The sequence below is a fragment of the Patagioenas fasciata genome, chromosome W (genome assembly GCF_037038585.1).
Source record: "Patagioenas fasciata isolate bPatFas1 chromosome W, bPatFas1.hap1, whole genome shotgun sequence".
Lineage (NCBI taxonomy): Eukaryota > Metazoa > Chordata > Aves > Columbiformes > Columbidae > Patagioenas > Patagioenas fasciata.
The window spans coordinates 2,112,046-2,133,042 of NC_092559.1; the positions used below are offsets into that span (position 1 = coordinate 2,112,046).

At 44.5% G+C, this 20,997-nt stretch overlaps 1 protein-coding gene across 3 annotated transcripts in view; it reads left to right on the plus strand.

Annotated features, from left to right (window-relative positions):
- Positions 1 to 13,081: 13,081 nt before the first annotated feature.
- Positions 13,082 to 20,997, plus strand: part of LOC136114587 (lens epithelium-derived growth factor-like) — a 167,450-nt gene continuing 159,534 nt past the window's right edge. For all 3 annotated transcript variants that reach the window (XM_065859960.1, XM_071801648.1, XM_071801649.1), the window contains exons 1-2: positions 13,082 to 13,136; positions 13,571 to 13,751. In XM_065859960.1, the coding sequence (XP_065716032.1) occupies positions 13,680 to 13,751 (72 nt within the window). In that variant the 5' untranslated portion in view covers positions 13,082 to 13,136; positions 13,571 to 13,679. The remainder of the gene's footprint in view (positions 13,137 to 13,570; positions 13,752 to 20,997) is intronic.

Consider the following 20,997-nt stretch of genomic DNA (forward strand, 5'->3'; position numbering starts at 1 on the left):
GTAACTTGTCGTGTGGGACTCCACACAGCAGCTTTCCACCTTCGATGTTTTCCTACAAGACGACAGGATCCATCTGTGAACAGTGCATACTGCTTATCAGTCTCTGAAAGAGTATTATATGGTGGTGCTTCTTCAGCACGTGTTACTTCCTCCTCATCTGGAGACATCCCAAAGTCTTTGCTTTCTGGCCAGTCTGTAATCACTTCTAAGATCCCTGGGCAATTGGGACTTCCAATTCGAGCTCGTTGTGTGATCAGTGCAATCCATTTACTCCATGTAACTTCGATTGCATGATGTGGAGAGGGAACCGTCCCTTTGAACATCCAGCTCAGCACCGGCAGTCGAGGTGCAGGAGGAGCTGTGCCTCAGTGCCGATCACTTCTGAAGCAGCTCGAACTCCTTCATATGCTGCTAGTATCTCTTTTTCAGTAGGAGTATAGTTGGCCTCAGATCCTTTGTATCCTCGACTCCAAAAACCTAAGGGTCGACCTCGGGCTTCTCCTGGTGCTTTCTGCCAGAGGCTCCAGGTAAGTCCATTATCTCCGGCTGCGGTGTAGAGCACATTTTTAACATCTAGTCCAGTCCGAACTGGTCCAAGGGCCACTGCATGAGTTATCTCACGCTTAATTTGTTCAAAGGCTTGTCGTTGTTCAGGGCCCCACTCAAATTGGTTCTTTTTACGAGTCACTCGATAGAGAGGGCTCACAATGTGGCTGTAGTCAGGAATGTGCATTCTCCAAAAACCTACAACACCCAAGAAAGTCTGTGTCTCCTTTTTATTAGTAGGTGGAGACATTGCTGCAATTTTGTTGATCACATCCATTGGGATCTGACCACGGCCATCTTGCCATTTTATTCCTAAAAACTGGATCTCTCGTGCAGGTCCCTTGACCTTGCTTCGTTTTATGGCAAAACCAGCATCCAAAAGAATCTGAATTATTCTCTCACCTTTCTCGAAGACTTCTTTCGCTGTGTCACCCCATACGATGATGTCATCAATATATTGCAAGTGTTCTGGAGCTTCACCTTGCTCCAGCGTGGTCTGGATCAGTCCATGGCAGATGGTAGGACTGTGTTTCCACCCCTGGGGCAAGCGATTCCATGTATACTGGATGCCCCTCCAGGTGAAAGCAAACTGCGGCCTGCTCTCTGCTGCTACAGGAATAGAGAAAAATGCATTAGCAATGTCAATTGTAGCATGCCACTTGGCTGCCTTTGACTCCAGTTCAAATTGCAGTCCTAGCATGTCAGGCACAGCAGCACTCAGTGGTGGTGTAACTTCATTCAGGCCACGATAGTCTACAGTTAGTCTCCACTCGTCACTAGACTTACGCACTGGCCAGATTGGGCTGTTAAAAGGTGAGCGAGTCTTACTGATCACACCCTGGCTTTCCAATTGACGGATCAGCTTCTGTATAGGAATCAAAGAGTCTCGATTGGTGCGATATTGCCGGCGATGCACCCTCGTGGTGGCAATTGGCACCTGCTGATTGTCAACCATCAGCAGTCCTACAACAGAAGGATCATCTGAAAGACCAGGCAAATCAGACAGCTGTTCAATTTTCTCAGTGTCCACAGCTGCTATACCAAATGCCCACCTACACCCTTTTGGGTCCTTAAAATACCCTCTCCTGAGGTAGTCTATGCCAAGGATGCACGGAGCATCTGGACCAGTCACAATGGGATGCTTTTGCCAGTTTTTTCCAGTTAGGCTCATTTCAGCCTCTACAACAGTCAGTTCCTGGGATCCCCCAGTCACTCCAACAATATTGATGGATTGCGTTCCTTTATAATTAGAAGGAATTATTGTGCACTGAGCACCAGCGTCCACTAAAGCTTTGTACTCCTGGGGGTGTGTTGTACCAGGCCATCATATTTGTACAGTCCAATAAATTCTGTTATCCCTTTCCTCCCCCTGGTTGGAGGCAGGGCACCTCTAATTCCTGTTTTGCACAGTCTCTGGGTGTGAATTAGAGGTTCCTTCAAGAGCATCAGAATCTCTTCTGCTCCTTTTGTAAACTGGAACAGCCACCTTCCTAGGAGTTTTTCCTTTTATCTCACGTACTCGTTCTTGAAGTTCTGAGGTAGGCCTTCCATGCCACTTATTCATGTTTTCTCCCTGCTCATGTAGGAAGAAGCACAGTGAACCTCTTTTTGTGGGCTGCCTCTGTCCTCTCTCTCGAGATTGGAAACGCCTTCTCCTAACAGCTGAAACATAGGTTTGTGCAGGTCGTGAATGGTACGTGTCTTCTCTGAGCTCTTTGATTTCTTGCAACAGCTTTTCAAACCGGTCATCAGATTTTTCACACAGTTTCTCCACAGCGGAGACACAAGCCCGTAGAGAACCAGCAAGGCTGTCCTCAAAGTACCGGAGCTGCTCAATCACTTCATTAATTTCTTGTGCACCTCTAGCTGACCAGACCATTCCTGCCAATGACTTAGCATATGCAGGTGGTGCACTTTGTACAAATGTGCGCCACAGAGATCGTGTACAATTGATTCTATCTGGGTCTGTCCCCTCTTGGCTGTTTGGTCCTAGATAGATGATCTCTCGCACAGCTAATTCTCTCAGGAACTGGATACCTCTCTCCATAGTATTCCATTTCCCTAACGTGGATATACAATCTTCCTTGTAGGGAAATCTGACTTCCATAGCTGCCAGGAGTCGGGTCCAGAGAGCAGTGGCATTAGAGTCTCTTGAAATTGCCCTATCAATGGTGGAATCTTTTGACAGAGATCCCAGCTGCCTGGTTTCACCACCTTCTAATTCAATTGTTTCTGCCCCATTGTCCCAGCATCGCAGCAGCCAGGTTACAGTATTCTTTCCTTCACGACGACTAAAGTCTTTTCTCAGATCTCTCAGCTCACCTGGAGAAAAGGACCGAGTGGTGGTCACTTCATCTCCTCCCTGTGCTGATGATGCCCCTTGGGTTGATGTTGGCCCTGTGCCATCACCTGCTGCACGGGTGGTCTTTCTAGTGACTTTCTTACAACCGGCAACTGATTCTGATATGGGTTCACCATCATTTGATTCATTTCTAGAGTCTGAATGACTGTCACAGTGATTGCTGTGGTTACAGCAGCAACAGTGAGCAGTGTGTGAAGAAGGGGGGGCTGCCTTGTTAGACTTTGAGGCTGGAGAGGTAATGTTATCTGCAGCGACCTTGGCAGAGGAGCTCTGTGTAGGAGCTGTAGCTTCAGCCTGTGAAGCCGCGGTTGGGGGGGCAGTGGCTGCAGCGGTAGCTTTGGCTGTTTTGCCTTTTCTCGAGCGGCCAGGAGTGCTTTTTGCTAAAGCTTCCAAAGACGCACCGCAAATCTCAGGACTAAAAAGAGACGCAAACCTCCTATTGAACCTCATTTCTCTTAACAGTAGCACAAACTGACACACATTCAGCAAACCAGATAACACCATCACAGTTCTATCAAAGCTCCAAGGATATTCAAAGCTCTCTAAAACATTTGCAAACTGTCCTAGCAAAAACACAAAAGTATTGTTAGTCAGCCTTTCTAAAGATTCGCTTGACCAATGAGCAAATGTAGAGCCATTCTGCTCTTTAATCTCTCCTGGAGGTTTTTCAAGGTAAAGCAGAAGCGAGTAGAAATTCATTAGCGGCTGCAGTATAATGAAATAAACCAGTGCCAAACCACACAGGATCATCATGACCGCTGTCCAGTTTCTTGTTGTTATATAAAGAATACTTCGATTTAGAAAGAAACACCAACACAGATATGGGATCAGCGAGCACAATGTAGAAAATAACTGATACAACTTTTGCCATAACATCTTTAAATCAATGTAATTCACTTTGCCTTAATACCACTAAAAAATATCCGAAGCAAACAGACGCGCGAGTATCACAACTCTATGAGTTGGCACCGTGCCAAGAAAATTGAAAGGTACGTCAGAGCAGTAGGAAAGCCAAAAATCTCCAAATTTACCCCTTTCTCTTGCCCCACATTGGGCGCCAATTATCTGTCGAGGGTTAAGATTGCGGGGTGACAATCAAACCCTGGCAGATGTATTGTTAACCTCCTCTCCCCCCCACTTCCCCCTTTTGCCCCTCCCTCTCCCCCCTTCCTACTCAGGACAGGCGATCGGGAGGGAAAGAAGGACAGAGAGAAGAGAGTTGGAAAAGTTAAAGATGTTTTACTAATGCTACTAATAAGAATAGAGAAAATAATACAAAATATACAAAACCAATCTTGTAAGTCTCAGCAACTGCAGAGCCAGCACCCAAAGTCCTAGATTAGACTCTGTAGCCAACCGGAGCTGGATTCAGTCTGTCACTAGGCCTCAGTTCACAGGGACGACCAACAAGGTCCTCTCCTAATGTCGGCCATAAGCTGAAGGGAAGGAAAAGGGAAAAAGGCACGAGATCCTCGTGATCTCCCACTTTTATATGAAGTATTCACGTGAATGGAATGTTATACACCATTGGTCAGTCTCTCGATCACCAGTTTCTCGTTGCCCCTCTTGCGAGATGTCCATCCGTGCTTATCAATAAGTTTGCATTCCATTGCTAGGTTTAACCAAAACATGTGTTGAGTTCTCCAGGAAAATGCAGCTAATATGAAGGCTTTAGCTGACAGGCAAATTCACTAAAAGAGAAACTTGTTTTTAACAAAACCAGGACAGTTGGGGAATGACCTATTAGAGAGCAGTGTAGGGGAGAGGGACCTGGGGGTCCTGGTGGACAACAGGATGACCATGAGCCAGCACTGGGCCCTTGTGGCCAGGAAGGCCAATGCCATCCTTGGGTGTATTACAAGGGGGGTGGTCAGTAGGTCAGAGAGGTCCTCTTTCCCCTCTACTCTGCCCTGGTGAGACCCCATCTGGAATATTGTGTCCATTTCTGGGCCCCTCAGTTCCAGAAGGACAGGGAACTTCTGGAGAGAGTCCAGCGTAGGGCAACAAAGATGATTAAGGGAGTGGAGCACCTCCCTTATGAAGAAAGGTTGAGGGAGGTGGGGCTCTTTAGCTTGGAGAAGAGGAGACTGAGGGGTCACCTTATTAATGTTTACAAATATATAAAGGGTGAGTGTCAGGAGGATGGAGCCAGGCTCTTCTCAGTGGCAAACAATGATAGGACAAGGGGTAATGGGATCAAGCTGGAACACAAGAGGTTCCACTTAAATTTGAGAAGAAACTTCTTCTCAGTGAGGGTGACAGAGCCTGGCCCAGGCTGCCCAGAGGGGTTGTGGAGTCTCCTTCCCTGGAGACATTCAAAACCTGCCTGGACACCTTCCTGTGCGACCTCACCTAGGCGTTCCTGCTCCAGTAGGGGGATTGGACTGGATGATCTTTCGAGGTCCCTTCCAATCCCAAACATACTGTGATACTGTGATACTGTGATTAAAACAAAAAAGGGGGAATATGACACCTCAGGAACAATTAGACAATGCAATATATGTTTTAAATTTTTTTAATTGTACTATACCTCCCTCCTCTATCACAGCAGTGGAAAAACACTTCTGTGTTCCAGATTCACTATCTCAGAGACCAAAGGTTTTATACTGGGATCCCCTGCACAACAGTCAGTGGCAAGGGCCTGTAGAAGTAATCACCTGGGGGAGGGGGTATGCTTGTGTTCTTCTTCCAACAGGACCAAAGTGGCTTCCTGTGAAATATGTTAAACCTTTCTACAAGTTGGACAAACATGATACAGGACCTAATGCCAGAGATACAGTGTCTGTCCCTGCAGCAGAGGGCAACAAAGAAACAGAAGAGATCAAAGGAAGAGGCACTAGCATATCAGAATGATACTCTTAGTAACAGAACCAATTTTACAAGATGTTCCCTTCTGGAACAGGTGCAAAACTGATTTATGCAATGCAAAACTGATTTATCCTTTGCATATTGTGTTTTACCTGATAAGGAATTTGAGTATATTCTTATCTTATCAACCTAGCATTTATCTTAGCCCAAATATGCCTAGAATGAGAAGAAATATACACAGTATCTCTGGAAATTAAGCTAGTCAGCAGTTATGCAATTATAGAGTAGTGCGCATGTGCAGTACCCAGAGGTGAAAAGGACAGAAGCGATGAAGACTACTTACTTCATCCTGAAGACCCCCTGAAAGACCACCAGGGGACACTGCGCACGATCAAAGTAATTCCAAGGTGTCGCAATCGATGTTGCAATAAATGTTGAGTAACTATTACATATTCTAATGATCCTAAATGAATATATGAATATGTATGTGAATGGACTGTATAAATACTGTGCAACTTAAACTGACCGCTGAAGCCAGCTTTGGGTGTGAACCCCTGGTTTCCCAGCACTGAAATAAAGCACCGCATATAACTACGCCCGTGGTTATGTGTCCTGATTGCTAACAGCTGTACTTGAATGTTTTATTTGGCTTCAGTTTTATGTTTACTTAACAATGTATAAAATAACCTAATTACAAACAAAATATAAGCTGCTTAAATTTCTTCAGTATGTTTTTATCCACTTCTGAAATTTTATTTAATATACTTTATTTCCATTTTCTGGAATCAAGCATACTTAAATTGGTTCTTTCCTTAAAGAAAATACTTGCACTTAAGGCTTGCATTAATTTTCAAAAAGTCAACTTCAAAAGACTGAATAAATGACCATGTCCTCAAGAGATTTCAAAAGCATAGTTTTAAAACTGAAATATAAACTTATTGAATAAGATGTGGAAGACAAATATAACTGTGGGATTAAACAGAAATTGTGCCGAGTTGACTCTAGCCATAACCAAGCACCCACACAACTGCTCGCTCACTACCCTCTCCCCCAGGACAGGGGAAAGCAGAAGGGAGGTGAGAAGACTCATAGGTTAGAACAGGTGAAACGAAAGCTGCAAGCACAAGGAAAGCAAAAAGAGGATTTCATTCACTACTTCCCATCTGCAGGCAGATGTCTAGCCACCCTCAGCATATGTAATGTTTACTTGAGAAGAAAAATACCGTAACCATCAATGTCTCCTTCCTTCTTTCCCTGAGCTTTTATTGCTGAGAACGACATCTTGTGGCAATTACAGAGACATGGTGGGACAGCTCACATGACTGGAATGTGGTCATGGATGGCTATGTCCTCTTCAGGAAAGACAGGACAGCCAGGCGAGGTGGTGGAGTCGCTCTTTACGTGAGAGAGTAACTACAATGTATTGAGTACTGTCTGGGCACAGATGAGGAGCAAGTTGAGCGTGTATGGGTGAGAATTAAGGAGCAGGCTGGCAGGGGAGACACTGTTGTGGGTGTCTATTACAGACCACCAGATCAAGGTCAGGAAGCTGATGAGGCCTTCTACAGGCAGCTGAGACCAGCCTCACAATCACAGGCCCTGGTTGTGGTGGGGGATTTTAACTTCCCTGATGTCTGTTGGAAGGACTACTCAGCCAGCCAGCCACGGTCCAGGATGTTCCTCCAGTGCATGGAAGATAACTTTCTGATGCAAATGGTGGAGGAACTGACCAGGAGAGGTGCACTGCTGGACCTCATCCTCACTAACAAGGAGGGTCTGGTCGAAGCAATAAAGGTTGAGGGCTGCCTGGGTTGCAGTGACCACGAGATGGTGGAGTTCAGCATCTTGTGTGGCAGGAACAGAATAGCAAGTAGAATTGCAACCCTGGACTTTAGCAGGGCCAACTTCGGCCTTTTCAAGCAATTGCTGGGGGAAATCCCATGGGCAAGACTGCTTGAAGGTAAAGGGGCCTGAGATAGTTGGTCAGTATTCAGGGATTTCTTCTACCAAGCTCAAGATCAGAGCATCCCGACACGTAGGAAGTCAAGGAAGGGAGCCAGGAGACCTGCGTGGCTAAACAGGGAACTGCTGGGTAAGGTCAGGTGGAAGAGGAGAGTTTATAGATCATGGAAGGAGGGGCTGTCTACTTGGGAAGAATATAAGGCTGTTGTCAGGGGATGTAGGGAGGCAACTAGGAAAGCTAAGGCCTCATTAGAATTAAAGCTGGCACGAGGGGTCAAGGACAACAGAAAGAGCTTTTTCAAATACATGGCAGATAAAACTAACACCAGAGGCAATGTAGGCCCACTGATGAATGAGGTGGGTGCCCTGGTGACAGAAGAAACAGAGAAGGTGGAATTACTGAATGCCTTCTTTGTCTCTGTCTACTCTGCCGGAGGCTGTCCTGGGGAGCCCTGTACCCCTGAGGCCCCAGAGGAAGCCAGGACGGTGCAAGAATTTGCCTTGGTTGATGAGGACTGGGTTAAGGAACAATTAGGCAATCTGGACATCCACAAATCCATGGGCCCAGATGGGATGCACCCACGGGTGCTGAGGGAGCTGGCTGACATCATTGCTGGACCAATCTCCATCATCTTTTCCAAATCCTGGGAGACGGGAGAGGTGCCTGAGGACTGGAGGAAAGCTGACATCACCCCAGTCTTCAAGAAGGGTAAGAAGGAAGACCCAGGTAATTATAGACTGGTCAGCCTCACCTCTGTCCCTGGGAAAGTGATGGAACAACTTATCCTTGGTGCCATCTCAAGGCATATCAAGGATAAGAGGGTCATTAGGGGCAGTCAACATGGCTTCGCCAAGGGGAAGTAGTCGTGCTTGACCAACCTCATAGCTTTTTATGTCCAGTTCTGGGCCCCTCAGTTGAAGAAGGACAGGGAACTGCTGGAGAGAGTCCAGCGCAGGGCAGCCAAGATGATTAAGGGAGTGGAGCACCTCCCTTATGAGGAAAGGCTGCGGGAGCTGTGTCTCTTTAGTTTGGAGAAGAGGAGACTGAGGGGTGACCTTATTAATATTTACAAATATACAAAGGGTGAGTGTCACGAGGATGGACCCAGGCTCTTCTCAGTGACAAACAATGGTAGGACAAGGGGTAATGGGTTTAAGCTAGAACATAAGAGGTTCCACTTAAATTTGAGAAGAAACTTCTTCTCAGTGAGGGTAACAGAGCACTGGAACAGGCTGCCCAGGGGGGTTGTGGAGTCTCCTACTCTGGAGACATTCAAAACCCGCCTGGACACCTTCCTGTGTAGCCTCATCTAGGTGTTCCTGTTCCAGCAGGGGGATTGGACTGGATGAGCTTTCGAGGTCCCTTCCAATCCCTAGCATTCTATGATTCTATGATAGGGTATGGAGTATCCCTTTGTTAAGTTCAAGTCAGCTGTCCCAGCTGTTTCCTCCTAACTTCTCATGCATCTCTCAGTCTATTGACTGGGGAGGGCAGAGATACAGAGAAGGCCTTGACACTGTGCAAGCTCTATTCAACAACAGACAAAACACTTATGTGTTATCAACATTGTTTTGATCACAAATCCAAAACACAGCACCATATGGTCCCAAATGGTCAGGAATTTGTGTGTAGGAGGTGAGGAAAATACAGGGTTTTTTTTGGTCCCTGTCAAATGTGTTACTGATGTTTCATTTTTTTTAATAAGCTCTTGTGCTTCCTTTAGGAAATTGGTATTTATGCTAGTGTGATGGATGTACTCAACCCTTCCACCCAAACCAGCAGCAGTTTGGTCCAGGCTCCAAAGGAGGTTAAGGCCTGAGCTATAGCCAGGCCAAGAACTCATTTTAAGAAACCCACAAGGAAGCAGAACAGCACACCAAATACTGATAAATTGTGGATGCAAGGAATCTCGTGCATACATTTCCCACTGTATGCTCTTTACTACTCATAGATCACTGGATGAGCCCAGTTTTTCATATCAATCATTTAGCTTCAGTAAATGAGTATTAAATAGAATGAATCACTTAGAATTATAAGGTTGTGTGATTTTTAATATACTCTCTGCTTCATGTTACTTAGTAAGCTGAATTTGCTGAAATGTTAAGCTGTATGTTGTAAAATTCTGCTCATTTTTACCAAATTTGCATCTACTTAATGGAAACAAAAGCAGCTACAGACTACTATGGACATCTGCAAGATAAGGCCTGTTTTACACTTTGCTGGAAGAAATAGGATTAATTCAGACAAAATATCACCTTCAAGGCTGGCACAAAGCAACTATGAACTGTAAACAATATCTACAGCTAAACAAAACCAAGGCCTGTCTGAAGACAGTGAAAACAATCCAATAAAAAGCAAGAAGACCCCAGACTCAAATATTACTATTGGACTGAATCATGGTGTGAGGGGTGGGTAAATAGTCTGTAAGGGTATAATTACCCAGGGACTTCTATGCTCAGTTCAGCACTTCTGAGAAGGCACCCAGCTCGAGCTGACCTTGCTGCTGTACTACTCCACTAAATTATTTATTTCTACAAACTTTGATGCCTGAGAGCTTACTTCGAGTGACCTAGGATGCAGACATTGGCGCGACCTGGCACCAGGCGCCTGGAGGGGAGGTAAGCAGGTTGAGATGCAGCATGATGAAACTTTGTTTATATTGCTTGGCTAGGATTTCAATCAGGTGTGCACATATAATCCTTTGGCCATAAATATATACAATCCCTTATCTGTTTTCCCTTACCTTTTATGTCTCTTAGACATGAACTGTTGTCCAAGTCTGGGACTAAGTTTGAATCCAGCTACACCTAGACTCCTCTCTGAGAAGGAGTTTAGAAAGCAAGGGGGTCCATTCTGAACCTTGTGACTCAATGGGGGGGGGGTCTCCCTCTAACCTTTTGTATCTCCTGTCCCCATAGAAATCACTCTAAAACAGCTCTCACCTGATTCTGCTTGGCATATTTCCTCCAAGCAGCAAGTAATAGAGTGAACCTTGCCATAGAACTCTGTTAAGTTGCACTTTAAGTGATCTAAACACTCCTCTGCAACAGCTAAGGACAGGAGGGGTTTTTTTGCCTCCACAAAAATAAACTTGACCATGCCATTAGTTGTAGTTAAATAACATTATGATAGGAAAAGGGGTAATGGGTACAAACTGGAACACAGGAGGTTCCACTTAAATATGAGAAGAAACTTCTTCCTGGTGAGGGTGGCAGAGCCCGGCCCAGGCTGCCCAGGGAGGTTGTGGAGTCTCCTTCTCTGCAGACATTCAAACCCGCCTGGACACCTTCCTGTGGAACCTCAGCTGGGTGTTCCTGCTCCATGGGGGGATTGCACTGGATGAGCTTTCCACATCCCTTCCAATCCCTAACATTCTGTGATTCTGTGATGAGAACATCATGTGAGATAAGCGCCAAGAAGAATTTAGAAATTCCAGAGTCAGGATTGACTGTCACATCTCAAGTCTTTCCTCACATATTTACACATATTTCAGTTTTCTCCCTCCCTGATGTGGGAATACAATGAAAGATTGGCGAGGAGGAGAATTGTAAATATGCTCAAGCAACTGCAGCTGGGGTATAGAGAAACACATAAATCATACTATTTGCTCTTTAGCCCTGTGTGCTTGACAAGTAGAACCTCTGTGTTTAGATAACATAGGCCTGTGAAAAAAAAAGTCTTAAAGGCACCTTATCAAACATCCTTGAAATTCCTGCAGGCAAAGATCAAAGCAGTGTGGTAAACTGCACCTGCGTGAATCCCTAATATACAGGTGAAACCAGCAGGCTTGTTGATCTTCCAGTAAGGGCTGAGCTCTGCAGTGCCTGCATCCCTGCTTGTACCTCTATTTGAGTGCTTATGTGTATTTTTTCAGAGATCCTCCAGATAAGTGAGGTAACAAAAATGAATTTACTCTTTGCATTGCATCTGTGTTTTGTGGTTGTTCCTGTGATGGCTCACATACTGATTATAAAGAACATTATTTCAGATGATCTGTAACAATGTCATGCTCTGTGATTCCTGAGCAAGTATATTTTACTTTTGAGATAGTGGAGCAAACATAGGCATTCCACATTTCTGGACAAACTATGTGCAACTTTTTGAGTAACTTTCTAGCCACACAAAAATATCAGTAGTACATCCTGAAGCATGTGCAAGTAAAAAGTTGATGAAAAGGGTTGAAGACCTAAGTCATGAAGCTCTGTAATTACCAGACTGCAGCTAATGAAATGTAATACTAGCAGAATTAGTCACACACAGTTCTGAAAAAATGGTATTCTATACTGCATAAAATGTTTGGATGAAAAGTAATTGCTTAACTACAGTTGGTCCTTGACTCTCTCTTGCTTTTCATTCTTTGGAAAGCTTGCAATACATTTTCATGTTGGTTTTCTGATTATACTCTGCTTTGAAGAGGATGTCTCTTACAAACAGCCCCAGAACCATCTGTTACTTTTTTGTCCTCAGTGCCCCAAAAGTGTACTTGCAAAGTAGAGGTGAATTGCCAACCTGAACTATCACTAGCAATAACCATTGCCCTTCAGAAGTGGCAAACAGGGAACACAGCTTTACATATATAAGGGAAGAAATGACACAGACTCCTGAAGCCAAGATGAAGCCACCTCAGCCAGAACAAACCTTTCCCCCGCTCCCCAGCAGCCCAGAATCAGTGCTTCTCAGCAGACTTTTCTCTCTGTTTCTGCACAGTTGTTGCCAGGAGCTGCCTGTGAGCTTCTGTCCGGGGGCAGTTCCCTCTCAGGTAACTGCCTGTGCAAGCAGCTCAAAGTTGCTAAGGCCGTTACACCACAAACACTGTCTGAAATAGAGAAGTTACTAGATGAACATTACAGTATTTAGTACATGCTGACTGTCTCTTCCCCCCGCCTTGCCTGAACACAATCACCACTTCCTCCATGGAAGTGCTTTTCTTTCCTTCATTCCCAGCAGCTGCGACAGATACCCCCTCCCCCTCCCCGCCCCCAAGCAGCAGCCACGAAAGAAGGAATCAACTATTTCATCTGCTCTATAGGGGTAGAACACAAAATAGGGTCTCCTTCCCTTCTCTAATGCAGGAAGACAATATCACTTCTTTCTTTTCCCCTTTAGCCTTCTACATGCCCATACAGAAAGGAATTAAATTGCTTTCGGCAGGGCTTGTTGATTTTTCTTTCTATTTTTTTTTTTTCTGTTTTCTTTTTGCTCTGGTTAGTATCAACAAGCTTTGTAGAGGGGGAGAGAAAGCATAGTGGTATTTTCTACTGCAGGCCGAAGTGAACTGTGGGATTGAACATGAATGTGGTAGAGAATAGATTGCAATGGTTGAAGCTATGGGGGAAGGGCAAGCAAAATTTTGTATCACCGCCCCTCTTTCTGTTCTGGCGCGTGCGCATACGTGTGGAGTGGGGCCAGATGGTACAGTGGGAACACTGTTGGTCTCAGGGAGGCTTTAGTGGAAGGGTGTGTATATATATATATATATATATCTATCTATATATATCTCATATTTATGTATGTATATGATAGAAAGTGTGTAATATATGCATGTGTGTGATGTTGATTGTGTGGGGAAGGGGAGTGAGAGAGCACAAGCAGAGGGGAGAAAGTCACATGTATGAATGTAAGCAGGTTGGGATGAAGTTGGGGGGTGCTGCGCATGGGTGGAGAGGGGTTTCTGGGGGTCAGAGATGAGGTTGGGTGGTGTCTGTGCTAGGAAGGGGTGTGTGCGCATGTGCATAGATGTAGGTGTAGATGTATTTGGGAGCTTGGTTTCAGTATTCCTCTTTTAGGCAGAAGGTGAGCAGGGAGGGTAATGACATAGGATGGGGGCTACCCTTGCTGGAGCACTCTGTTGGTATCCTCTTCCTATCCCCTGGTGTTTTTATCTCTGGCAGTGTGATTTTGAAGTGGCTGGAAGCACCTTGGTGGCGGGAAAAGGAGGTGCAGATCCCTCCCCCGACCTTATTCATCTCATAGCAACAGGCGTCACATCGCTGTGAAAACATGAACCAAGATTTCAAACCTGGAGACTTGATCTTTGCTAAGATGAAAGGTTATCCCCATTGGCCAGCCAGGGTAAGATGCTCCCTCTTCTATGTGCAGACTGCTGCTAACTCTTTACCCATCCTTTTTTCCTCCTCATCGCCTTTTCTGTTCTTCCAGTTTTGTGTCAAGGAGAGTGTTTTCAGACACCTGCAGAGAAAAAAAAAACCAAAACAAAACAAAAAACAACAGATAAATTGTGTCGTGCTTCTGTCTTCCCAATGCAGGGATGTGTGTGTGTCTCTGTGTGTGTGTGCATAGCACTGCTGTTGCTGAAGGTGATTTCTGAATCACACTGCAGATGTCACACAGTGTTTTGTTCTTGGCTTATGGTACTATATAAGTCTCTCTTTTTTGACATGTAACACTGTCTAGTAGTCATTAGTTGTCATTAGGTTTTTTAAGTTGTGGAAAGGCTGCTTGAATTCTATATGCAAAGATATGTATTGGGTTGGTGTTAAAGTCAAGTCAAGCAGTAATTTTTGAGAGTCTGAAATCTGAAAATGAATGAATTAATAGAATTTTTAGGAGGAAAAAGTCCTACTGAGCTTCATACTTATTTCTTTAAAGCTTTCTATGTGTCTGTGGTGGGTTGACCCTGGCTAGCAACTGAACACCCACCAGCTGCTTGCTCACTCCCCTCACAGCAGGATGAGGGACAAATTAGAAGAGAAAAAGGAAGGAAAAATACGTGGGTTAAGAGAAAAGTTTATTAAGTGAAGGTAAGGGAGGGAAAAGACCCAGAAGTGATGGAGGAGCAATCACTCACCACCTCCCACCAGCAGACTGACACCCAGGCAGTCTCCAAGCAATGGCTACTTTGGAAAGATCAAACACCCATTTTTTAATGCTGAGCATGACTTTATATGGCATGGAATATTCTCAGTTTGGGTGAACTGTCCCAGCCATGTCTCCTCCCAAATGCTTGCCCATGCCTAGCCTATTCCCTGGAGGAAGGCAGACTGGGGAAAAAGAGAGAAAGCCTCCATGCTGTGCAAACACTGTTCAGCAATGGCCAAAGCATTGGTGTGTTATCAACACTGTTTTAGTCACAGATCTAAAACACAGCACCATATGGGCTGCTATGAAGAAAATTCCCAGGCAGATCCAGTACAATGTCTTTTTGTGACATGTATATATTTTCAAATAGAGAATTTGATACTCTGTTTTTGTGATAAATCAACAGAAGTGCTTGAGTTTTCTCATAATGTAAGTTCATTTTTAGAAATTAAGACTGCTATACCATTAGCGCAACAAATTCTGAGATTCTTCAAGAATTAAATGGTACAGAAATGCTACTGCCAAATAACTGATGCTTTGTGATAAGAAAACCCTCCCAAAATCTTGAGTTTTGATAGGAGTACTCTTGACTATTAAAGTTAGCTATTCCTATATCTATAGAGTAGGTTGAAGGAGCAAATATGTAATGTCTTCCAGTCCTCTTTCCTGTTCTCCCTGCTCCCTTCAAGACTCACCAAAGTGCAAATAACAGTCAGCCAACAAACACAGCAGTTTGCACAGAAGGGCACAAAGAAAAGGGCCTCAGCTGAATTCATACCAGAGTAAACATGCCATGTCATTCAGAAAGGTTCATCATATATTTTCCTCTGAAAGTGAATGCAATAGTGCTACTGCAATATAGAGCACACACATTTCACTAGGTTCATAATGTAGTTTGCAGGGAAAAGTTATGTTTATTTACTTGTAGTGTCTAAAATAATTAAAAATATAACAGAGGACAGAGTAGATATTCAATCAAACTGTTTCGGTAAGATCCTCTGAAGGTGTTTTCCTTCAGATCAAAAGGTGTCCTGATCCTGCAGTCACTTAACACTTGCTTATCTGAAGGTCATGATTATTCCACTGAGGCTCCATACCAGTGCATCTATATGAGACTGGAAAATGAAAGGCCTTACCTCCAGATTCGTGGAAGGATCTTCATACAAACTTGGAGTAAGTTCAACTCATTTAAATGACCTGGAATAGGCAAATCATAGCATCACTGAAGCCAGTGGCAGTACCATCAAAAATTCCAAGGGAAACAAGATTTGACACATGGATATAGAATACTGTTCCTTTAAGAAAATGAACTACTATATACCTTCTTATGGACAATGCAAAGTAGGAGTTGGTGTTGAGTCGCCAAACTTGCACGTGATAGGGTATGGTGGCTTTAAGCCATGAATTTTCCCCTACCAACCCTGGATTATTTAAAGGGTTGGAAATGCTACCGATATAAACTAAACTGAATGTACATAAAGGGTATGGAGGTAGAATGGCACCTTGCATGTAGAACCTCTGTTATTCAATTTGATTACTTGTCCTTCCCCAACTTTAAATTAATGCTATTGCCTATTAAATATAAACACTCTTCTCTGTAGCTTGTATTGAAATACAATATTATTAATCAAAGACAGCTTCTCAACAAAGATAGATGGTACAGAAATATTTGCAAATGACCATAGAACCCACCTCAGAGAATTAGACACGTATATGCTCATCAGGTAGAGAAGCTTAATATCATTACCATCTATGCAAAAAGTAATAGCACTAATGTTGGAACGATAAAGGACTCAGCATTCCGATTCAATGTGAATCACGCAAAGCCATTTATTACAGAAACATGTCTCCTTATATACGCAACTATTCTCTAATCACAAGTCCACGCTCCAAGCATGGATTCGCTAAATGAGTATCATGGGCAGTCCACACGCTGGAGCCCCACCGATGATAGGTCCGATGACTCACGCCATGCTGAGGCCCTGTTAATGAAGAAACGCCCCTCTTTCTCACAGCAGATTCTGTTCTCAGCTTCTCGAAGTGGCCTTGAGATTCCTTTGGGCCTGACTAATTCAACAACATATTTCCTTCTAACGAAACCCCTCCACACACTAATGAGTTGAAAAATTATAATTTCTGTAAGTAAACCAACTGATATTCTGGAACTGTCTCTTTGGAAAATTACAACTAATTTATGGAAGGTGCCAGAGTCGTTTTACATACTGGATGTACACCATTTGTGTGCAGCTGCCAACAAACAAATGAAAAAGAAAATAACCAAACACAATTTGTCCCTTTTTTAAAACAAGAAAGGATATTCTGACATAACACAGGGAAACTGTGTAATTAGAGCAATTATATCTGTAACAGGTACACAGGTCTGGGATAATTAAAGACAAATTTTAAAATTAGGCCCCACATGTCACCCTGCCAGGGAAGAATATTTTTCTCTTAACAGAGCACTTACTGAGTGAAATTAGTCTGTATCCAGAATTTACTTCTCTGGACCAACTGTTCTAAATAAATGCTAAATTCTTCCATGGAAAGGAAGCAGGCTGAGAGAGGATCTTATTTATGCTTATAAATATCTCAAGGATGGGTTTCAAGAGGATGGGACCAGATTCTTTTCAATGGTGCCGAATGACAGGATGAGGGGCAACAGGCACAGACTGAAGCATAGGAGGTCCCATCTAAACATGAGGAGAAACTTCTTTACTTTGAGGGTGGCAGAGCTGGCTCTGGAACAGGCTGCCCAGAAAAGTTGTGGAGTCTACTTCTCTGGAGACATTCATAACCTGCCTGGATGCATTCCTGTGCTTTAGCAAGTGGGCTGGACTAGATGATCTCTAGAGGTCCCTTCCAACCCCAACCATTCTGTGATTCTGTGAAGATTAGTTTATTGCCAATTACGAATAGAACTAAAACCATCTTCCCCTCACCCCATCCCTTCTTCCCAGGCTCAACTTTGCTCCTTTATTCCCAACTCTTCTATCTGTGCCCTGTCCCATGAGTGGTGCAGTGGAATGGGAAATGGGGGTTACAGTCAGTTCAGAACAGTTCATCTCTGCCGTTCCCTCCTCCTCATACTCTTCCCCTGCTCCAGTGTGGGGTCCCTCCCATGGGATACAGTCCTTCATGAACTAATCCAACATGAGATGAACCAATAACTCCAGACAACACACCACCTCTCCTGTCCTGAGCAACCATCATAACGGATGGAGTCCAAATTCATTGGACTAAATTAACTCAATGGACATTTTATATGGGTGGTCCATAGACTAAGGGAATGATGTCTGTGGGAGAGAATGGAAGGATGGTTAATGAGGATATATTGGATAGTGTGGGTCCTGAGCATGATGTAAATGGTATGGAATAAGGGGCAGAGATTGTTCTTGTTTTGGCTGGGATAAAGATAATTTTCTTCATAGTAGCTTGAATGGTGCTATGATTTGGATTTGTGATGGAAACTGTTGATAACACACCCATGTTTTAGCTATTGCTGAACAGTGCTTGCACAGTGTCAAGGCCTTTTCTATTTCTCACTCTGCCCCACCAGCAAGTAAGCTGACGGTGCACAAGAAGTTGGGAGGGGACAGCTGCCCCCAAACTGACCAAAGGGATATTCACAGAATCACAGAATGTCAGGGATTGGAAGGGACCTCAAAAGATCATCTAGTCCAATCCCCATCAGAGCAGGAACACCTAGATGAGGCTACACAGGAAGGTGTACAGGCGGGTTTTGAATGTCTCCAGAGTAGGAGACTCCACAACCCCCCTAGGCAGCCTGTTCTGGTGTTCTGATACCCTCACTGAGAAGAAGTTTCTTCTCAAATTTAAGTGGAACCTCTTGTGTTCCAGTTCGAACCCATTACCCCTTGTCTTACCATTGTTTGTCACCGAGAAGAGCCTGGCTCCACCCTCATGACACTCACCCTTTATATATTTGTAAACATTAATAAGGTCACGCCTCACTCTCCTCCAAGCTAAAGAGACCCAGCTCACTTAGCCTTTCCTCATAAGGGAGATGCTCCACTCCCTTACTCATCTTTGTTGCCTTGTGTGGGACTCTCTCCAGCAGTTCCCTGTTCTTCTTGAACTGAATATTCCATACTGTATGACATCACTCTCAGCAGTTGGGGAAAAGAAGGAGGGACACAGCTAACAGAAGCAGAAAACAGGTGTAGCAGTTTGTGCAGTGATCTCTGCATTTTTCTTTGGGAGCTTCTAGATCTTATGGGGATAGGGTACAGGATGATCAGGGAACCCCCTGTGAAACCTCTAAGAAACTTGAGGTTTCCTGCTGCTGTCAGATAAGGGGAGCTAAAAGGGCGTGGACCCAAAGAAGCTCTAGTAGCTTCTAACAAGCTTGGTCAGCTGCCCTTGACCCAGAGTGTCTGGAGCCTTTGTTGCAGCTACAGCCTTATTAGGGAGGGTCAAGCACTGGCTTAGCAAGTGCCAGGCAGAGGCCTTTATAAAAGCCATGTCCAGTACAGCAGCTTATACAAAAAGTTGCAAAGAAGGGGTTCTCCTTTTAATTCAAACCAGCCTGTTTTCAATTATGGTGATGATACACCACAGGGTAGTTTCTCTGGCAGGTTTTGGAGCAGCTGCCCCTGCTATGGCAGAGGCTTTGATGCAGGCAGATCTTCAGATAGTGGATGCAGCCCTGTGATTTCCAGGTTGCAAGGAGAGGCCAGGAGAGATGGCCCTCTGTCCTGAAGGAGGTGTGCTGTCTTGAAGGAGCTGTGTTACCAAGTGGAGGAGTTATGGGAGGAAGTGAGCAGGCTGTGCAACATCAGAGAAGACAAAAGGGAAAAAGATAGGATCTTTTCTGAAACACAACAGTTTGAAGAGCCTCAGGCCTCAACTGCAGTAGAGACACAGGCAGTGTCTACCCCTAATACTAAACGTAAGTGCAACTTCTGGAGAAGTGGAAGAATGGAAGCTGGGGACTTGTGGCACTAGGTGGGGCAGGAGCCTTCCTCTTAAGGGCTTACAGCTACAAAATAGGTTCACTGCCCTCAAAGGTGAAGAGAAGCCAGATGTGCTTTCAAGCAAAGGATCTGGGCCACCTCCTCCTAAACCATGCAAGACCACCAGAAAGAAGCAGTGAGTGATAGTAGTGGGTGACTCCCTGCTGCAGGGGACAGAGGCACCCATCTGCCTACTTGACCTATCAACAAGAGAAGTTTGCTGTCAGCTGGGGGCCTGAATCTGGGATGTTGTAGAGGGACTGCCCAAGTTTGTCTGGCCCTCTGACTACTTCCCCCTGGTTCTTCCATGTGGGCATCAAAGATACTGCCAGGGGAAACCTGGAGAGTATCAAAAGTGACTACAGAGCTCTGGAGGTGGCAGTTAAGGGCATGAGGGCCCAGGTGGTGTTCTCCTTGATCCTACCAGTGAGGGGAAAGGCTGTGAGGAGGATGGCATTGAAAACACATGTCAGCAAGAGTTTTGGTTTCTATGACCATGGGACCCAGTTTGCAGAACAGCATCTGCTTGGGAGAGGTGGGATCCACCTCATAAGCGTGGCAAAGGTATCTTTGCCGGGGGGATGGCTGACCTGGTAAGGAGGGCTTTAAACTAGGAATGATGGGGGGGGAGTTTCCAGCAGCCCTGTGAGGGAGTGTCAGACAGGGTTGATAAGCAAAGGGCCTGGAGTAATATAACAGGAAGGGATGACAAAATAAAAAAAAAAAAGCACTCAAGTAGGGTCACCTGCAGCGTTTGCATGTAAGCAAGGAAGTACCTACAAAGCACCATTATGGAGGGATTGCCAAAAGCCTTTCTGGCTATATCTGTATTTCCTGTATTAAAATTTAAAAATACTACATTGTTTAAAGAATAAAAAAATGTGTATTACAGCCTTAAATAACCAGGAATCTACCCATCCTCTGAGAAAAATCTGCATTTTTAAATACAAAATTAATAGGGGAAAAAAAACCCTCTTCTTCCACATACTACTGTTAAGTTTCTCTCCACAGAACAAAATAATCCCAGCACGTATATGGGAAGAAAAATTAGGGGTAAGGAAAGGAGAAGGATATTGTTCATTTTTTCAAGCTTTTTTGTGGAGGGTAAATTCTAGTGATACATGAGACTCCTTTTATGGACAGTACACAATGGCAGCAAACAAATGAAGAGTTTCTGTGATGTAAACACAAAACACCCATAGCCATCCTAAGTGGAAGACCACTGAACATTGAGGAGTTAGTGATTCACGTCACAGCTAACCGAAGTAAACCCAGGCCTTTTCTCTGCTGCACGAATCCCTTGGCCAGGGAGCCAAGCACCAGCCAGCTAGTTTTAACAGCAGAACCTGTAGGCAGCTTCTACTTGGTACTGGCAGTTATGCCACCCGTGAGGCCTTGTCTTTATCCAGAAGTGCAGCAACAAGTACTCATGTGAGCATGAGAGGATCATGATGGATGGTTATAGGCTGTTTTGTAAGGACAGGCAGGGAAGAAGAGGAGGAGGAGTTGCACTCTATGTTAAGGAG